Source organism: Rhipicephalus microplus, chromosome 3 (assembly GCF_043290135.1).
Source record: "Rhipicephalus microplus isolate Deutch F79 chromosome 3, USDA_Rmic, whole genome shotgun sequence".
NCBI classification, from domain to species: Eukaryota; Metazoa; Arthropoda; class Arachnida; order Ixodida; family Ixodidae; genus Rhipicephalus; species Rhipicephalus microplus.
The window spans coordinates 229,774,352-229,796,068 of NC_134702.1; the positions used below are offsets into that span (position 1 = coordinate 229,774,352).

General features: G+C 49.4%; 1 protein-coding gene across 1 annotated transcript in view; it reads left to right on the plus strand.

Annotated features, from left to right (window-relative positions):
• Positions 1–717: 717 nt before the first annotated feature.
• The window catches only part of LOC119167548 (lethal (3) 80Fj), a 331,845-nt gene continuing 310,845 nt past the window's right edge, over positions 718–21,717 (plus strand). The window contains exons 1-4 of the mRNA XM_037419055.2: positions 718–815; positions 936–1,035; positions 6,572–6,767; positions 7,870–7,978. Of these exons, the coding sequence (XP_037274952.2) occupies positions 801–815; positions 936–1,035; positions 6,572–6,767; positions 7,870–7,978 (420 nt within the window). The 5' untranslated portion in view covers positions 718–800. The remainder of the gene's footprint in view (positions 816–935; positions 1,036–6,571; positions 6,768–7,869; positions 7,979–21,717) is intronic.

Below are 21,717 nucleotides of genomic sequence, written 5' to 3' on the forward strand. Positions count from 1 at the left end.
ACACACACACACACACACACACACACACACACACACACACACAGCACAATATTCTTTCCTGACGCACTGCTGTGACGTAGACAGTAGTTCCCGTGACGTCTACAGCGTACATGCACTAGATTCGTTGATATACGCGAAATAGCACATGTGATCTGTCTCCTGCACTGCTTTGCCATGCAGCCACCCATCCGTTATTCTTTGTCTCGCATGAACATGGCGCACAATCAACTGATCAAACTTCATTTTTAGTATTTGCGCAAGCAACGATAACAAAACTGCGCAAGCGGCGATAACAGCGTTATGGTGGCTAGAAAGAGCCACCGAACGCCTTCTTCTAGCCACCATACCATAGCCATCAGCCGGAATCCCTTGGGACTCGACAACGTTGAGGGCGAGACCGATGACTTTGCGTTGTTCTTCGGCGTTGTGGCTGTGTAGTAAGGCCTTTCAAGATTCCACGTTTTAGTTTGTTTGTCTGGGTTAACTTTTGGTGTTATCTTTGTCATTGAGGCGCAGCCCGCTTAATCAAAGAGAGAGAGAAAGCGGAGGGAGGAATGAGGTGGGCAGGAACGGTAGGTAGGTGTAAAAAAAAATGCGATGTTAGTATGTTTCTTTAGTCCATCGTTATTGAAGAACTAAACGCACGAGAAATGTTAGCCAAATATAGACATACGTCTTTATTTTTACGTTTGTTTTGATGCCAAGTTTTTGTTTCGAGCGTTGCCAGCTTCCGCATCGCCATGGCCATCGCCGCACGTCATGTTTTTCCACGCCGTGAGTGCTGCCTGTGAATAGTGGTCATGGCAGGAGTGGAAGTAAGTTTTTGCAGTAATGTTTAGCACAGCTTAAATATTGTTGCCTCTGTGTAGCCGCCCCGAGTGCATCCGTTACGATGGAAGGATCAAAATGCACAGGCAAACATCGTTTCTTTGCAGGTACCTCCAGTATTCAAAGACCTCCCGGTCAAAGTGCAAACGTCCAAGCTTGTCACTCGCAAGGAGCTCTTCTGCCAGCTGGACGAAGCGGCAAAAACCGGTAAAAGCCTTCCTCAGTTTGCGCACATTCAGGGACAGAAAATATCACTTTGCCGGCCGGCAATTTCGCCCGCGTGACGTGTCACAGCGGCTTCAGGAGTCGCGTCCTATGCGAAGTTTTTCTGCACCGTCAAAATGCGGCACCGACCTCGATAACTTGCACGTGTTGCCGAGAATTGCGGCTACGCCTGCCCGTCGTCTTTCTCGTGGCATTTGCGGGATCGGAGCTTTTTTTAGTAATCTTTTTGAAATGAACGAAATGGTCTCGCGAGTTGTATCTATCTGCGAAGACGATGACGATCTTAAGCCGGTGCGGTTGCTGCTACGGTGTGTAATTGCCCTCCTTTTGTACAGTGGCCGACGGGGTCTTTATTCTGGTTTAGTAATCCACCGTAGATAATTTTCGCGCCAGTCGCGGCTTGCTTGCAACGATCGCACAACTGCTAGATCAGGCGGGGCATCAGAGTTCCTGAATTGGATCTTGCACGAAGCGCGGGGTGGAATGCAGTGCGCGGACCACGCGTGCTCGGGTGAACGTTCGTTGTGGATTGGTGGGTTCCTTTCGACATACACGGCGCCATAACTAACCCTTCATTCATTGTGGGAGCTCGAGAACCCGATATCCCGCCACCGCTATGAGCGCGATTGGATACCGCACACCCTCCGCCTCATTCGCAGGAATCACAGCGTCAGGTTTTCAAAAGGATCGTGACGGCTCGTCCGAGTGTGTTGCAGTATGGAAGACCACCGCCCCTGTTTGTCAGCTGTGCATTGAGGATGCATTGGGCTGCGACATTTTTAAAGAGAAAGTTTGGTCATGGCAGAAATAGGAATAAGAAAAATGCGAGGACTGCACTGACTCCTCATTCATTTACTATCCGCCACTTTGTATGAGATTCATGAATGGGTAACTTACTTCTGAAAGCCCGCACTCGCTTTCAGGCGTGTACTGAAGGCATATTCAGCCAACATTCCTCTTACAAATGTTGGCTGAATTCAAATATGAGATGCAAAGGTAATGTTTCACCATAAATCGCCCCCCCCCCCCCCCCTTTTTTTTTTGACAAAGCCTTCCAAGAAATCGGGGCGGATACTTTTTTAGAGCAGGAGACGGCAACCTTTTCAGGTGGAGAGCCCAGTTTGGTGGAGTCGACACAATGGTGGACCACACAATAATTTAATAATAACATTCAGCGTATTGACAGTACTGTACGAAACCGCATTGAAAATGAAGTTTATCTGCAGGACGCATATTACAAGATTTCAATGAAATACAGGCTAAGAGCAAAAATCCGTTTTTAGGTCACAACTGTCATCTCGGCCGTCAGATGAAGATTGTCAAGAGGAGGGGCTGTGACGTCGCACTGAGGGCCGTATAATACTGCCTCGCGGGCTGCAGGTGTCTGACCCCATGCTCTAGAGGAAGCAAGGGCACTGCACTTTATGTCGACGATGCTTTTGCAGTATGGATCATTCACTTTCATACTGCATACCCAACGTAAATAACATGTAAAGGAGTTTTTTGAAAACTGGTGTAAGAGTGGACAGGTAGCTTGATTGGCAAATCAAATCAAGAGACCCTGAGCAAGCAGCATCCACAAGGAATGTGTGGTATAGACAAAACTACTAGATGTCACTGGTGAGGGTGATCTGCTGTAGCAGGGGCCTCAAGCTCACATAAGCTACCTAGCAACAGTCACGAAATTTAGTCCCACATAAGGCTGGGACCGTGAAGAGGGGAAAGATCTAGAATAAAATGATTTCCCACATTGCAGTTTCAGAGGCCTTTCTTGTGAGTGGTATATCGCGTCAGTTCTCGTGTATGGGTCAGGACGCCAGCAACATCGCCCCGCCGCGGTGTTCTAGTGGCTAAGGTACTCGGCTGCTGACCCGCAGGGCGCGGGTTCGAATCCCGGCTGCGGCGGCTGCATTTCCGATGGAGGCGGAAATGTTGTAGGCCCGTGTGCTCAGATTTGGGTGCACGTTAAACTCCAGGTGGTCTAAATTTCCGGAGCCCTCCACTACGGCGTCTCTCATAATCATATAGTGGTTTTGAGACGTTAAACCCCACATATCGACGCCAGCAACATCTCGGTACCAATCTTCGCAATGATCAAAATCTCGGTGGTAATCCTGAAGTTTTTGTTCTTAGGTTATATAAGAAGACAAGGTGACAAAGATCCGCCTTGAAAGCTTCACGTAAAAAAAAAAATCTGTATGACCAGTCATGTTTGTTTAGCTCACCCGAACAAAGCGTTGTTGATCACAAAAGATGAGAAAATTATGCAGGCATCATATATTAATTTAACAAACAGCGGCAATCTTATTAAAAAAATATGGGACAAAGAGTTTCATGTGCAGGCCGCAAGCAAAAGGTTGGCGAGTTGGCACATGGAAAAATGGCTGGACTAGATAGCTTGTAGAAGCTATGAATACTACAGGACACACACAGTGTGAACTTGCTACTGATTATTCCTGCTTGGCCATTTGTCTAAAACTAGAGAAATGAGAACTGATTATTCCTGCTTGGCCATTTGTCTAAAGCTAGAGAAATGGGTCACCTGCCTGCATGCTCTTGACATGTGGAGAGGTAGTTCGTATTCTGGTTGTATGGTGTAATTAATGTTGGACCGGTTAACTTCATCAGACAACCATAAATATCTGGCCTGTGTGTCACGGTTCGTGTCATTTTGTGAAACAAATTCTGAGGTTTTATTTCTATAAAGCACCCTTACATTGCAGTTTATAGACACAATGTAAATATTATTACACAATTATTAAAAGGCATGCTATGAGGGGGGGGGGGACTACTACATTTTATTTGGTCATGTGGTGCAGGGCCATAACTGGGATTTTTTTTTAGTGGGTAGAGGGGGGGCACTTTTTGAATACCTTGAAAAATGCCTATTTGTATTACTTGTCCTCAGTAAAACAGCCCCCCCATCCGAACTTGGGAAGGTGGGGTCTCGCCATGGGCCTGTGTGGTACCTTAACATATTCATAACCAATATTCAAATACGGAACTCACGGGTTCATATACAACATCAAATCCTTTAGTATAATGATTGCTATTCATCATTGTTTATGTGGGATGCAGGGTCAAGAAGGACGGATCTAAACATAAAACGCAACGATAGTTTATTAACATGGTAGCAGCAGCGAGACAAGCATGCTGCCGCTGTGCTTGAAAGGTAAGAGAAACGATCATAAAACCAAGCTTGGGTTATATAGCCAGCAGGGGTGACGTAAGCCTCCGGTAAAACTGCCGTGGCGCTCTCTTTTATCGGAAGCGTGGTGCAGCAAGTGGCCGTGTCATGCTGGGCTAATCAGTGACAAGACGGAGGCTGTGCAGGTCTGTGCGTAGTGGTGACCACACTTGAGATAACCGCGTCACGTTGTGATGAGTCTGATTTCTAAAGAAAATGCGGTCTTTGGCCTACGTGTTGGAGCACAAATTGCACTGATATGAACAAAACTAAAGATAATGGTCAAACGGAAGTATGTTCGTTATACAGCTCTGAATTGTCCCGTTTCAAACTGCGAGTACTCTACATGCATACTTTTACTCGTAGTTCTTATTCAATTGGGGCCAAAAGTGATAACAACATCCTGTGCAAAACTGTAAGTTGCTATGGTGTGTGCAGTTAAGGCTGGGTGTATGGTAATGCTTTATAGACCGGCAACTGCAGGCGAATTGATGATTGGCAGCTAGCATATATGGTGTGTAGTGGACGCCAATTACACTTGGGAACACTTATCACAAAAAGGAAATTTACAGAAGTGGGAAAAAAATGTTTTGGAGCGCACTCAGTGGTTACTAGCCATACATGTGCTGTCAAAATCATTAGCTTAACACTACCCTCAATCGATGGGCCAGTAAACAGGCTCGAACTTTTATTTTACACCCTCAAACAAGCTCGCCAATTTTAACAGTAGACTGCAGTGATCACAATTTCTGAGTATTATAGTGTTGTGCGACGTGCTGACTTTCTGTTTCAAAAACAATTCCCGCGTCGAACCAATCCCCGTCATACGTGCGTAGACGCAAGCACGCTCATGGGCAATTTCACGTACACCTGAGCTCATCGATTGCTGCTTTGCTCTACGAAACGGAGCCTCGACTCTGCAGTGATCAAGTTTCAGTCGCGCAGCCCGCGTTTTTGTTTTCCTGTGCGGATTCTGTCATTTTTGTGGAGCCTGAGACTACCGGGAGAGTCGGTATTGCCACAACAAAAGCCTTTGAGGCAAAGAAGCGCCTCACTACTTTAACACTAGTGGGAGGGTGCTCCTCGCACCGCGTCTCCTTCTTGCAGCGCTATGTCTCGTGCTCATGTCAGGAAAGCCCTGCTTGGTCATTGGCTGTGCGCAGATGACGAATTGAATATGTCATGTCACGTGGCCCAAGGGGGCCGAGTTACCACGACGAGCACGTGCCTTCCCTTCTCAAAGACGGAGAAGATTGGTGAGGCCGCATGGATATTTGAAACCAGCTGAAACAGAGGGTCTAACCACTGTAACTTCCTTTTTATAGCACGTAGGAGCGAAATTTTCTGGCAGCATGTTCACCTAGCAAAAGTGTGCATGTTTCTCTTCGTTACAATTTTCGGACAGTGGGGTTATTTATTGGCCCTTCAAAAAAGTGGAGCCACCAAACGTCTTGTAGGCCACACTGACTGGTTGTTTCTCATGGGGCAAGTAGGGGGCCACCAATGGAGCCTTGTGGTGAAGACGATTGCCCACCTTCAGCACTATGTTACACGTGGATAAATACTGATAAGAAGTTTCTAATGAAATTATTTACTAGAGCGGCACAGTTGATGGTCAAGACTAAGACTACCTTGCTCTCGGACTAGACACTACTTTGTATTCCTGTCTGCTGACCTTCTGCTCGGTCAGTCCTATAAGCCTCTGTTGTATCCTAGTTCTGGAATACCGGGAAAAAAGTTGGAAGTTCGCTATGGAACTTGAGCAGACGGAAGTGATACCGATTTAGATACCCAGGGAGTAACAGACATTCTAATTTATCCGATTGGCACCGCTTTTCACTCTTAACGAGTAAGAAGGGGCATTGGGCAGTCCACATAATGTGCAGTATAGAGCTGGTCAGTTGTTTATAGTAGGATTTACAGGTTGCCAATAGAACAAGGAAGAAATAAAAAACTAGGTAGTGACAGAAATTAGGGAAATGTATTGGCTTGAAATTGATGTCTCCGGGTACAAGATCGGCATAGTTGGGGAACTTTAGGAACAATTCTTCGATTCTTGCCATAAAACAAAAGTCCCGATGAATGTGACCTCTAGTGAACGTGGGACAACACTTCGCTAGCGCTGTCACACTTACATTTAGCACAAAGTAAAGCCATATTTAGACAATGAAGGAATGGTGGTGATAAAATAGCTTCACTCTAAACCTCCTGTTCAGCTGAAGTCCATGTCTTTGTTCATGCTGGTTCGCTCAAAAACAATTAGTAACAAAGCCTTTGTTACGGAACACGCTTTTGTTGGTGACTTGGGTGTTCCTGTTGACTCAATTTCAGGATCCCTAGCGGACCCTGTTGTGCGTGGCCTGTGCCAAGTGCTACGGTTGACGCTTCCCCGGTATCATGGGAGCACTTCGCGCCACCTGGTGGAGCAACTCGTTGACTCCTTGCTGGCCTCCCAGCCATGCAGCGCGGGTCACCTCATCTCCACCATCCTGGATGTGTCGCGGGACCACAAACCCCTCTTCATTACGTGAGTATTACCTTGCTTGCTTGCGCTGCATTTTCGATGGTTCTCCTGTCGTCTTGCATTAGCAGTGCAGAAATACTTCGGCTGCTTCTCTCTTTGTCGCCCAGTGAGGCATGATTATCAGTTTGATTACTGAGACCCTGCTCTACTTGTTTATTCATAAACTGACACTGTTGTGATGAGTGAGTACAATTCTAAGTATTGTGGGTATCGGACTTGCTGCGTCCCGCCCGGAGGTGAAGGAAAGATGATGAAGGCTTCACGTCGAAGCAAAGAACAACAACTTATTTAACTAAAGGTGGCATACGGCAGGGTCGGCTGAGGGACGAGACCTCTTTACCATGATATTCTAGCTGCAGCAATCGGAAAGCACGGGTGGCAGAATCTGCCCTTCCTGGGAGCCAAGGCACCTCTTCCCAGGGCAGCACACAGGCTGACCCTTTTGAAGAGCGCAGTTGGGCCACTTGTGCTGTCTTTGGATAGCCGGTGCGCGTGGCTCCCACAGGGTCCGGTTCTGCTCTTTCAGTCCGCGTAGAAGTTAGATGGGTTGTTAGTCTCCCTCCTCACAGTGAGCCTAACTGGGATGTTACCAATATTTGTTGATAAATGAGGAAGAAAATGGTATTTGTCATATGGTATAAATTTTTTGATGAAGCAATAATTAATATAACTTTAAAGCACCGACATTTTTAAAAAGTGGAGCTCCCTTATGTGAAGAAAACATAGGACATATTGACCTAGTACACTAGAGTGGCTGTTAGTGTTATGTTGTTGAGTACATTTAATTAGTAATTTTTAAGAAATCTTGTAGCTCTAGTAGCAGTTTCTATCAAAGCGTCAATGAGTTTAATAGAGGCATTGCTGTTTGGCTATATTGGCAATCTTTTCTGTAATGTTATTTTCATTTTTGAATACATAGAAGGAAGTTCACCAGCCATTAAAAATTTGTTTTGTTGTTTCATATTTTTGCTGTATCAGTTGTAGTGCTCAGCTAAAAATGTACAATGATCAAGCGTGTCTCTGTGTGTGCTTAAGGTCTGTATGTGTAGGGGATGCTTATTGCATTATGATATGTCGAGTATAGACAAACCTTGCTTGTGTGCAGGAAGAACCTGGCTCGCACGTGCCTCACGGCATTCAGCTGGTCTTGCAAAGTAGGCCACCAGGTCCTGGTCAATCGGGGAGACCTCAAACCCGAGAAGATCCGAGACCTGGTCAGTCACCCCGATTCCCTCTCCTATGCGGGAATGTGCGAACGGCATGGTCTTGTTTTACAGCTGCAATTTTTATCATTGTTTGTTGTTCAACAAGGGCGTTCTCTGAAGAGCACCACCAAGTATAAATATTGGGGGCATTTGTTACTTACATCGTCATCATCCCTGCATGATCACAATCACCATCATCAGCTTGTCTCTTTGTCCTCATTGCCACTCTGGGTCATCGTCATCGTCTCTGTACTGGCTCTGCCCGTTCGTTTTGCGAGGTCTTTCCTCAAATAAACGCTGACGCAGCCAAGACTACCAAGACTTCATACGTGGTGGAGGTGGATTTTCGGTCCTCTGACCTCCCGCAGCCCGCTATACCCCCTGGAGCTTCGTTCAGGCCGCCGCTTGCGCTCACAGTCAGGCAGCATGTCCCAGACCGAGCCTGCTGGCACTGATGTCATCAACCACGCACCGCTGCAAGCTGCCCCTCCTACTTACATACACGGACATCAGCGGGAACCCCCGCTCTTTGCTGGTCTTCGGGGAGAAGATGTAGAAGACTGGCTTGATGACTACGACTGCGTAAGTGCCGCTAATAGGTGGGACGAGGCCGCCAAACTGCGTTACGTGCCTTTTTATCTGATCGGAGTCGCGAAGACATGGTATTTTAACCACGTCGTTGACTTACCCGACTGGGCTACCTTCCAGCAGCAGCTGCGACACGTCTTTGGGACACCAGACATTCGATCCGCCGTCGCGAAGAGGACACTCGATACTCGCCGACAACATCCCGGTGAATCGTACACTTCATACATCCAGGATGTCCTCGTACTCTGCCAGCGTGTCAATCAATCCATGCCGGAATCGGACAAAGTGCGCCATATATTTAAAGGCATTGGGCCTGCTGCCTTTAATGCCCTCGCTGTGCAAAACCCAGCTACCATTGCTGATGTCGTGACGACATGCCAGCGCCTTGATGCGCTGGACTCCGTTCGCTTTCAACCGGACATTGGCGACCACCACTCCACGTCAGATGGCCATATGCGTGACCTCATCCGGGACATTATACGTGAAGAATTGCGGTCCGTGGGCTTCACACCTCCTACACTGCGACCTACACAGCCTTCGGGAATGTCCTTACGTGACATCATCACAGAGGAACTTACATCCCCGACTGGCTCTGCGCCCGTACAGCCACCTGCTTCTCACCCTATATCCACGTACCCTCAAGTTGCTGCCGTGCCTCCCGGCGATGCCCACGCGACATTGCCGCGTCCATCCTACGCGTCAGTTGCCGCCGCTCCCCCGGTGAACTACCATTCCGTGCCCCCTGACCCTTCGGTCTACCTGACCGCGCTATCTCCGGATGCCTTGAATGCTCGTCTCGCCCTGTATGCTACCACTGTGGCTATCGCGGCCACATATCTCGTTTCTGCCGAAAGCGCCAGCAAGATGAGCGTCGGAACGACGTGTGTGAACGGGATTTGTACACCGGGCGTCTTATCAAGGTCGGCGTTATTAGTCTCCCCCGCACCGGTCTCCATCTCCTCCTGCATCTACTGCACCACGAAACAGCCGAAACACGAGACGCCGCTCGCCTTCGCCCTTTTGCTGTTCCACTTCGGCCCGCCTCATTCACCTCTGATATTCATTCGGAAAACTAAGTGATGCAGTTTGTGGTGGAAAAACTGCATTCGGAATTAGAACTGAAATTCCTCCATCAGGCCCGTGTAACATGGTTTCTGTGGAAGTGGAAGGAGTGCGAGTCGATGCTTTGGTGGACACAGGTGCGACATTGTCTGTGATACGTGCTGATTTGTGTGAACATTTAAGGGAAGTAATGACGCTGTGGGCAACTGTGGGCGCAGGTTAGCCAGATGTGGACAGAGGACGTTCAAGGACAACGAGAGACTTTTATATACACGAAGACGGACAAAGGGATACACACAACATAAACTCACACATATATACACGCGTTCACGGTCCTACGCGAAAGGGAGTTAATGTTCTTGTTCGTCCACTCACATTCTACTCTTGGGGCGTGAACGTTGCGCTTGACCTTGAGCTCTCTGGTAGTCAGGAGGCGGTGTGCCTTGTGCTTGCGGAGTTCGTACCGAGGCGGGGCCCGGTCTAGAAGATAACCGCCAGGGCCATCCCAGTACGGTGGTCAACGCCTGGGCTTGCCTGTACACTACCGAGAACAGCGTACCGCCCGTCTGCCGCGAACAGACCTGGGACAGCGTCTCGCTCCGAGACCAGAACAGCAGCTGGCCGTGATGAACGCCGCTTCAGACCAACGTGGGGGCGAGGTGGGGCGATGCCTAGTCCAGGACGCACCCGAGGATTTCAACGCCGGGACGAGGCCCGGACACGGAGGGTCAGAACGAGCAGCCGGGGCGTGGCCCGAACTTGTCCTTGCTCTCTGCTCTCTGGGGTTAGCCGAGCTGTCCCCGTGGCTCGGGAGCTTTTCACGTGGTACGCGCACGAGCACGCGCATAGGCGCGCTCATAGTTTTACCGCTATCACCATCATGATGATTCCCGTGCACCTTGAAATACTAAATCGGCCCCGCACACCGATTTCCTACGTCAAAGCATGACGCACACTCTCCAGGGCAGCGTTTTTTTACCACATCTTCCCCCAGTTCAAGAACAGCGAAACGGTGGGGTAAAAAGGGTAGGCATGTTCATAGAGTAGACAACGTATTACCCGCGTCATGAGTTCTTTGTGTATCTGTACGAGTAATCGGACAGCCTAGTCAGTAGTAAGAGATGTGCGGCTAAGATAGTCGGCACCGACATTATCTGAGCCCTGAGTGTATTCTACGTGGAAATCGTAGTCCATCAAGAGTAGACTCCACTTGATGGATTGACGTTACAGCAGCAGCTGTCGTCGTTGACGTGTCCGAGGCATTCCGCAGCTCGTACTTTTTGAGCATGTTTATGTGGAAGACAGTTGTTCTGTGACCGAGGTCCACAGCATAATCCAATGGGCTTTTCTTGTCTGTCACAGTAAAGGGGCCCTTCCATGTTAGTGTCAATTTGTTGTGATCGGCGGGTAGCAGCACGAGAACTTTGTCACCCACGCTTATGTCCCGCTTCTTCGCCTTGCGATCATAGTAAGTCTTCTGACGAACATGTGCCTTCGCAAGGTCCTGAGATGCTATTTCACAGGTTCGTTGCAGATGTTCCCGCAATTCTACGATGTATTCGTAGGTTGACTTGGTCGTGTCATCCAACTTTGGTTTAGTCCACAAGTCTCTCAAAATCGTCATTGGGCCGCGAACGTATCGGCCATAAAGCAACTCGAACGGCGAGTATCCGGTACTCTTTTGTGGCATCTCCCGATACGCGAAAAGGAGGGGGCCGAGGTAGCGGTCCCAATCTTCCGGGCTTTCCCGACTCATTCGGCGGAGCATTTGCTTCAACGTGCCGTTGAATCTTTCCACTAACCCGTTTGCCATCGGATGGTAAGGGGTTGTCGGTAATCGCCTGATAGATAGTAGCCGGCTGAACTCCTTCATAACCGACGACATGAAGCTTGTCCCGCGGTCGCTTACAATTTCGCGTGGCAGACCAACTCGCGACAGCATTTCCATTAGTCCCTTTGCCACGACCTTGCTTTCACTCGAAGGAAGTGCGATGGCGTCTGGATATCTTGTTGCAAAATCCACCATGGTTAGAATGTACCTGTTGCCCTTGGAAGATGTCGGTGACAAAGGACCGATGATGTCGATGCCCACACGTGAAAACGGGGTCTCAATGATTGGCATGGTACCTAGCGGAGCCCGACCAACCAAATGGCGTGGGACAGTCCACTGACAGATATCGCAGGACTTCACAAACCTCTTGGTTTCTGATTGAACACCTGGCCAGAAGAATTCGGCAAGAATACGGTCAGTTGTTCGGGATATCCCTTGGTGTCCGGCGAGGATACCTTCATGGGCTAGTTTGAGCACAGTCTCTCGCAGTTGTCTCTGTACGACCAGTTGTTCGAGTTCCTTCTCCGAGAGTAGCTTGTGTTTCCTATACAAGATACCATCTACAAGAAAGAAGCAGGTTTCGCGATTCTTTACTATTAACTTTTTACCAAGACTCTCATAACACTGCCGTAACGATGGGTCATTTCTTTGGTATTCCTCAAGCGTCACTTTATCTATGATTGTGCCAGTGGCTTTCAGAACAGGTAGCTTGGTTGTGGCGCGTGTTTCTTTCACTGCTGCAGCACTATCACCTAGTGGTACTTGATCTGCGGGTCGATGAGGTGTGCAAGTTCGCCAAAATTTGTGGGCAACTGTGGGCGCAGGTTAGCCAGATGAGGACAGAGGACGTTCGAGGACAACGAGAGACTTTTATATACACGAAAACAGACAAAGGGATACACACAACATAAACTCACACATATATACACGCGTTCACGGTCCTACATGAAAGGGAGTTAATGTTCTTGTTCGTCCACTCACATTCTACTCTTGGGGCGTGAACGTTGCGCTTGACCTTGAGCTGTCTGGTAGTCAGGAGGTGGTGTGCCTTGTGCTTGCGGAGTTCGTACCGAGGCGGGGCCCGGTCTAGAAGATAACCGCCAGGGCCATCCCAGTACGGTGGTCAACGCCTGGGCTTGCCTGTACACCACCGAGAACAGCGTACCGCCCGTCTGCCGCGAACAGACCTGGGACAGCGTCTCGCTCCGAGACCAGAACAGCAGCTGGCCGTGACGAACGCCGCTTCAGACCAATGTGGGGGCGAGGTGGGGCGATGCCTAGTCCAGGACGCACCCGAGGATTTCAACGCCAGGACGAGGCCCGGACACGGAGGGTCAGAACGAGCAGCCGGGGCGTGGCCCGAACTTGTCCTTGCTCTCTGCTCTCTGGGGTTAGCCGAGCTGTCCCCGTGGCTCGGGAGCTTTTCACGTGGTACGCGCACGAGCACGCGCATAGGCGCGCTTATAGTTTTACCGCTATCACCATCATGATGATTCTCGTGCACCTTGAAATACTAAATCGGCCCCGCACACTGATTTCCTACGTCAAAGCATGACGTACACTCTCCAGGGCAGCGTTTTTTTACCACAGACGCCTTACGATGGCCCCACGTTAGTTGCTGCCCAGGGGAACGTCATTCGCCCTGCCACGTTTTGTACTGTGCGTGTTTTCATCGATGGCATCCGTCATCATGTCCAGTTTGCTGTCCTGTCCCGCTGCTCTCACCAACTAATTTTAGGGTGGGATTTTCTATCATCTGCTTCCGCGGCGATTTGTTGTGGACAACGCGTCGTTCACCTCACTGACACCGACTACATGCTTGACGACGACAATCACAAGCCACTTCGTCTGGTCGCTGCGAAAGACATTGAACTGCCGCCTCTACAAGAGCAAATTGTCAGCATTACGTCCAACAACATCTATCACGGCGATGTATTGGTCTCACCGTCACCACTTTGCGTTCGCAAAGGTATAGTTCTTCTGTCGGGTGTCGTTCGTTTTTGCAATGGCTCGGCACTTGTCACCACTGTCAACTCTACACCGGAGAAGATCTTACTGCCACAGGGCACTACTGTGGCCCGTGTTGCTGACTTCGAGCCTGTATTGGTCACGCCACTTCAGGCCATCGCATCCAAAGAACCTTGCCTCGGTGAGCATGTTTCTTCCTCCGTCTTTACCACCGCTATCAGCAGCGAATTGACATATTCACAAAGGCAGCAGCTGCTCGCATTGTTACAGAAACATGCAAATTCTTTCGGTATTTGCTCGTCTAAGCTGGGCCGCACTAATACTACAGCACATCAAATTCAAACTGTTGGGACATCTATCGTACACCGCCGACCCTACCGCGTGTCTCTAACTGAAAGAAAAATTTTATAAGAAAACGTTGCGGACATGCTCAAATGGGAAGTCATCCATCCCTCATCTAGCCCTTGGTCGTCTCCTATTGTTTTGGTCTGTAAAAAGGATGGCGCTGTGCGTTTTTGCATGGACTACCGGGCGCTCCATAAGATCACGCGCAAGGACGTGTACCCCATGCCATGCATTGACGACGCCCTTGATTCTCTACAAGGCACGGAATTCTTTTCAAGCATCGACTTGCGTTCTGGGTACTGGCAGATCCCCATGCATGAAAATGATAAGGAGAAAAGGGCATTCGCAACCCCCGACGGGCTATATGATTTCAACATGATGCCTTTCGGGCTCTGCAACGCACCCGCAACTTTTGAGCGCATGATAGATACCGTGCTGCGTGGCCTGAAATGGAAAAGTTGCCTTTGCTACCTGGACGACATTATCTTTTTGTCAACGTTTCCTGAGCACCTAGAACGATTGGATCAAGTTTTGACGTGCCTTGCCAGCGCCGGGCTTCAAATAAACACTAAGAAATGCTCTTTCGCTAGCAAATCTATCAAGGTCTTAGGACACGTCGTTAGCAAAGATGCCATCCGGCCCGACCCTGACAAGATTTCTGCAGTCCTTCACTTTCCGCGTCCCGAAAAACCAAAGGAGCTTCGCAGTTTCCTTGGCCTCGCCTCCTATTTTCGCCGGTTTATCCAGAACTTCGCTTCTATTTCTGCTCAATTACACCAACTACTTGCTTCCAACGTCCCCTTTCTGTGGTCTCAAGAATGTCAAATGGCATTCGACCTGTTGAAGCTGGCACTCACGTCTGAACCTCTGCTCTGCCACTTTGACGAAGCCGCATCGACTATCCTTCATACCGACGCTAGCGGCCTTGGTATAGGAGCCGTCCTTCTACAACGCGACAAGTCTTCCCTAGAGAAAGTTGTTGCATATGCCAGTCGCGTACTCACCCCTGCCGAAAAGAACTACACTATAACTGAGCAAGAGTGTTTGGCTGTGGTTTGGTCGGTCCAGAAGTTCCGTCCCTATCTTCACGGTTGTCACTTCACAATCGTTATGGACCACCATGCCTTATGCTGGCTTTCTACACTGAAGAACTTGTCCGGACGCTTGGGTCGGTGGATACTACGCTTGCAGGAGTACAACTTTGGCATAACTTACAAGTCAGGCAGAAAACATCAAGACGCTGACGCTTTATCTTGTTGGCCACTTCCAACTACCCATATCAGCGTTGGTGAGAACTCAACCGCCACATCTACCAAAGTTCATACGCTCGCATCAATAAGGCAACCCTCTTCGGACGACGAGCCAACATTTATCTCCCACCAGCGGTCCGAATCATACTGCAGACGCATGATGGACCACCTTTCGGGAGTTTCTCATCCACCCAACGCGCGACTCCGTCGTCAACTCCTGCACTTTAAGCTGGACAATGGGGTTCTCTACTGCCACGTCTATCACCCTGACGGTCAGCGCTGGGTTCCTGTACTGCCACGCTCTCTTCGACTTCAGGTGCTCGAAGCCTTCCACGACGACTTGACTGCTAGTCATCTTGGTTTTAAAAAAGCTCTTGACCGCATTCGATGTCGTTATTACTGGCCTGGCCTTTCCTCTAGTGTAGCGCGGTACGTCGGCTCCTGCTACCCATGCCAGCGTCGTAAACTTCCCACGTCTGCACCCGCTGGACCTCTACAGCCACTTCCGTGCCGTTCGAGGTTGTTGGTGTTGACCTTTACGGGCCTCTCCCCATCACACCTGCTGGCAAACGATGGATAGTGACCGCCATGGACCACCTGTCACGCTACGCTGAGGCTTCCTCTCTTATTACAGGCTCAGCTGTGGAAGTTGCAGACTTTATTCTTCACGCAATAATACTGCGTCATGGGGCTCCTCGTGTACTGCTTAGTGACCGGGGCAAAGTGTTCCTGTCACAGATGGTAAATGAAGTACTGCGCACTTCTGGAACTACTCACAAGACAGCTTCAAGCCACCACCCTCAGACAAATGGTCTCACAGAAAGATTTCACCGAACCCTTGCTGACATGATAGCCGTTTACGTCCAATTCGACCACAAAAACTGGGATACTCTTTTACCATTCCTGACATTCGCTTACAACACCGCCGTTCAGCGAACAACTTGCTACTCACCGTCTTACCTCTTGTATGGACGCACCCCGACTACCTTTCTCGACGTCTCCTTCTTTAACAGCCATGGGAATTCATGTCAGTCTTCTAGCGAAGAATACATTTCCCGCCTGGTCCAGTCTCGCCAACAGGCTCGCATCAATACTGAAGTGAGACAGCACGTGCGGGAGATCATCTATGATGAATCCCACCGCGTTGTGTCTTTCCAACCTAGTGACGAGGTGCTGCTTTTGACACCTATTCGCAATCCTGGTCTTTGTGACAAATTCCAACCACGCTTCATCGGGTTGGAATTTGGGTTGGAATACATTGTTTTAGAACAGACTTCGCCAGTTAATTATCGTGTCGCACCACTCGTCGCCCCAACAGACCGCCGCTACCGCAGCACAGAGATTGTCCACATTTGTCGCATGAAACCTTTCACGCGATGTTCCCCGTCACTTTGACTTACGGCGGCCAGGGTGTCCGCTTCCAAGTGGGGGGAATTAGTGTGGGCATTTGTTACTTACATAGTCATCATCCCTGCATGATCACAATCACCATCATCAGCTTGTCTCTTTGTCTTCATTGCCACTCTGGGTCATCATCATCGTCATCGTCTGTGTACTGGCTCTGCCCGTTCGTTTTGCGAGGTCTTTCTTCAAATAAACGCTGACGCAGCCAAGACTACCAAGACTTCATAATACGACATCTCAGACTCTGAAAGAGCAGTCCATGTCGTATGGCGGGAAGAATTTCGTGGTGTCCGCTTGGAGCTTGCTTCTCATTAATGTAGTAACGTGTAAATTCAGGCATCCCTTGCTGTTTTTTTTTTGTATGAACCTCTGAATGAATTGGATTTGTCTGATAAAAGAGTTAACTTAGGATCAATAAGAAAGGTTTCCATAAAGATACAGTAGGCTCCCCATAAGTCAGATTTCGCGGAACCCTAGAATATTGTTCGAAATATAAGAACATTGAAACAATATAGTTTTCATAAATTCGACTTTGAGCGAAATACTATATTTTCTTATGTATAACCCTGATCTTCAATGATTCGCAGAAAATTTTCCGTAAATACAGTGCAGACCACTTATAACGTAACCACTTTTTGCGCGGGACCGGTTATTATGTGGGTTTTTTTGACCACCAATATATCGCCCATAGGACTCAATGTATAGGCCGACCGTTTATTGCGTAGGCGTGCGAAGGAGAATACCGGTTATAGCGCGGAGTTTTTGGGCGCGCGACCATAAAATTGGCGAACGAAGCACGGTCGGCACGGTTTCCCGGTGCGCCGGAACGTTGGGAGTGTGAGCAGGATGATGATGATGAAAAACATTTATTATAAAAGAGAGAAGAGAGAGGTACGGGGCCAAAGCATGACCCTGCTACATGGTCGGCGTCCTTAGTCCGGGACACCGCATGACGAGGCCCCTACTCGCGCCCGTCTCACTAGAGCTCGTTGAGACTCTAGTGATGAGCAGTTGAGAAGGGCAGTCTCCCATGCCTCTCGGGAAGGGGTAGGGGAAGGGGGTAGGTGGGGATTTTTCGGACATGCCCATACCATGTGGAAGATATCACACGTCTCCCCACAGTATGGGCACCGCCCATCTGTGTTCGCATCGAAATGCTTTAGGATTGCAGGACAGAGTAGAGTACCTGTCTGCAGGCGCCTTAGAGTTCGCTCTTCCGCCTTACTCAACCCCTTTGCAGGAGCCGGGTAAATGCGGTGAGTGTCACGATAATAGGTCAGAATTTCTTTGAACCGCAGCAGCGGTGTATTGGCCTCCGAGTCATAAGAGCCAAGGTGAGGAGCCCGGTGGGTAAGCGCTCGGGCGGCCGCGTCAGTGGCCTCATTACCTCGTAAGCCCTGATGGCCAGGAGCCCATACGATGCGTTTCGGGGCTGGATCAGCGAGAGCCCGTTTTAGAATTTGGCTGGCTAGGGGGGATATCTCTCCTACCAAGTAATGAGTACATGCTTTCCGGGAGTCCGTGATGATAACTTTCGAGTTGGGGTCCGCAGCAGCAAGCGCTATCGCGACTTCCTCAGCGCGCTCTGGATTTTGTGCTCGGAACGAGAGCCCATTGACATGCTTTTCCCGGTGAACTACAGAGGCCGTGTAAAATCCCGTGGGCGAAGGCCCTGCTATATCTACGTAGAATACACCAGGTCGGGAGCCGTGTTGCCTCTCAAGCGTGCGAGCCCGCGCCTGTCTTCTGCTTTCGTGCGTGTGCGTGTGCAGGAGGGCGCACGTGGAGACCGCCGCAAGAAGTCAAACATTGCGGAGGAGAAGAGAGGGTACAGTAGGGAGGAAGTCGGGGAGACCTTGGAAGGAGGGAGTGTGTTTTCGTCACCGTGGCGGCGTCCAGTTTGGGTGCACGCTGCGCGGAGTGGGGGAGAGAAGCGGTAGCATGCTTATTTTTTTTTCTCAACCTCCTTCTTTTGCCTCTTTGGATTCGCTGTGTGCGCTTCGCCGTGTCGTTGCCGTCTGAGAGCCCAGAGCACGTGTGTTGCGTAGCTCCTGTCGTCATGGCGTCGGCGGCGTCTTCAAGCCGTGTGAAAGAACGCCATGCCTTATCGCTGGAGATTAAGGAATGCGTCATAAGGGACATTGAGAGTGGCCTGAAGAAGGCGCCGGTGGCGGCGAAATACGGCGTTTCCGAAACGACCGTGTCGACCATCTACAAAAACAAGGACAAACTGCGGCAGCAACTGCAGCAAGATTCGTCTTTTCTGTCACGGAAGAAAATACGTACGTCAAAATACGAAGACGTGGACGCAGCGCTGTTCAGGTGGTTCCGCGAAATTAGGGCTCAGAGCATCCCAGTAGTAAGAGGCCCCATGTTCTAACAAAAGGCCAAGTGTCTCGGAGCTCTTTTACGCCACGACGACCTCAATCCACTCAACGGGTGGATTCAGCGTTTCAAAGATCGCCATGGCATCAGCTGCAAAGTGGTGTGCGGAGAAAGCGGCGCTGTCGATGACGAGTCTATCGAAGTCTGGCTTCGCTTGAACTTGGAGAGTATGTTGTCGACCTATACTGACAGACATTTATAATGCCGATGAAGCTGGTTTATTTTATAACCTTTTTCCCAACCGCATGCTTGCGCTGAAAGGCGAAGCCTGCTCTGACCGCAATGTCTCAACGGAGTGCATAACTGTATTGTTTTGCGCCAATTTGGACGGGAGCGACAAGCGCCGCCTCTTTGTCATAGGTAAATCGGCAAGGTCACGTTGCTTTAAAAAGTGAGAGTGCCTGCCAGTGACCTACAAAGCCAATAAAAAGGCGTGGATGACGCAGGATTTGTTCACCAGCTGGCTTTGCAAGTTTGATGAGGATATGGTGGCAGAGATGCGGTGGGTCGTGCTTATCCTCGACAACTGCACGGCAAACAACGTCAAGCCAAAGCTGACCGCAGTCAACCTAAAGTTTTTGCCTGCCAACACTACAGCAAAAAGTCAACCTCTTGACCAGAGTGTCATCGCAACCGTAAAGGCGCTGTACAAAAAGCGCATTTGCGAGAGTGTTTTGCTGAGCATGCAGCAGCAGCAGCCTCTTAAAGTGAACTTAAGAGGCGCAATTGACATGGTCGCTTCATGGTGGCAGGTAAAGGCCGATACCATAAGCAAGTGTTTCAAGAGGGCAGGCTTCGTGCGCAATGCAGAGGCTCTGGAAGACGATGAGCAGAGCGACACGTCGCTCGCTGATGAGACCTTCAACACTGACGGCGTGTGGTCCTGCCTCGTTGACAGCAACTTTGTAACCGCCACCGACACTTTCCAAGAATTTGTCGATGCCGGGGAATCGGAGCTTTCTGCCTGCGAGGAAGCGAGCACAAATGACGCGATCGTCGCAGCGGTGCGCGGTAGTGCGGAGGTTGCAACGGACGACGAGTCGGACGGCGAAGAGGATGTCGACCCGACGCCTGAACCAGATTTCCCGTGCAAAGACGCATTGGAATACCTCGCTAAAGTGAAAACGTACTGTGCGAAAAACAGTTTGAGCGAGAAATCGCTTCAGTGCTTAAGCTTTGTGGAGGACGAAATTGTTCGCATCGCTGTTCGCAAGCATCGCCAGACGAAAATAGCGGCGTTCTTCCGCTGATGCCGGACTTGAGAACTTTGTTTCCGTGCGGTGTTGTGATTGTGTTGAATGTGTCTGCGAGTGAAAAGTGTAGTGAATTGCTTTTGAAAGGTGGGCTGCCCTTTTGACATCGTGGCTTCCTTTTGACATAGGCAAAGGCCGAAAAAAGCATGCTTTGGTTATAACGCGGTATCGTTTATAGCGCGAATTTTTACAACTCCCGTGACTTACGTTATAAGCGGTCTACACTGTAAATTCCGTGTGTTATAGCAAAGCTAGCTTCATGCTAAAGCTGTGAAGCACTGCCGTCAAGGCACCTTTGCAGACCGTAATTGCGTTTTCACCTTTAAAGGCCCCTGCAACACTGTTTCAGCGTGGTCAGAAAATGCTGCCAACTGGTAGTCGTGGCTTCCGAGAACACATGAGCCAGAGCGCAGCACGTGGCTTGGAATCCGCAATAAATTCTCAGTCACATAAAAATGCTTCCTCTTCTCACGACAAATGACAGAAACAGCTCAAAAATCACTGATCACAGGCACCGTACCAGCCAATGGCTGATTTGAGCATGGCGTGCTCAGTTGTTACTGAGCCCGCCGCAACTTGTTCACCTACTCGCGGGATCGCACTGAAAAGGTGCGTATTTGAAGGAAAAAGAAAAAAAAAAGAGAGAGAGAGAGAAAAAGTGCTCAAGGTCACTAGGCGTTTGTGACGTTTTTTTTCCCCCAGGCGATCCCTCCATGCTTAGATTCCAGTGCTATCGTCGGGGTGAAAGAGTAGCGAATGCAAGTGCAGTGCACGGCAAATCTTTGTATCTTCACATGGCTTTGAGCTGTACTCCCAATTAGAGCTGCAGAAGTTGCGTTTGTTCCTGTACTTCTCTCTCTCCTTGTTACTTCACGTGCACTGGATGGATTCAAGAATTTCTTGCGGCGGCTCATTTGTGAAGCGATTAACTTCTTTATTGAATCCATCCTATGGCTACTTGAAATAGTGTCTCAGGGACCCTCAAAGCTTCAAATTTAAAATATTTCTTGTGTGAGTTTACACAAGAACATGTATGTGGCATTGTGTATTGTTTTTTATTGCTGCAGCAATGCCACAGGCATGACGATAGTTGTAGCGCGAGAACAAAACGACGACATAGAGACAAGAAGGACACGTCGTCGTTTTGCTCTCGTTTTGCCACGTTCCATTTCCCAAGTTTTGTTATCGTACCAAAACACTACACAATTCTCAGCCCAAACCGTGCCTGCAGTTTTCAAGAAGCTTCCAGACTGTAGTAGATAATTTCGGTAAGATCACACCTACTCTGCGAACTCTACAGATTATTCTGGAACCTACGCTACCGCCAGTGATAACGCTAGAACATTCGACGGCAGGAGTATAAATGCCGACTCGCTTCGCCGCTTGTCAGTAGTTGATCCACGGCCGATGCTCCGTTCACCGCTATCAGTCCGAGACTGCTATCTGTGCAAGACTGCTACTGTAATCGGACTTTCCGTTTGCCGGGCACAGGTTCGCCCATATAAACTGTTAAATCCCAACACAAAGTATCCTGTCTTCGGCCACGTCACTACCCCGTGACACTATCGTCAGGGTGAAAGAATAGCGAATGCAAGTGCAGTGTACGGCAAATCTTTGTATCTTCACGTGGCTTTGAGCTGTACTCCCAATTAGAGCTGCAGA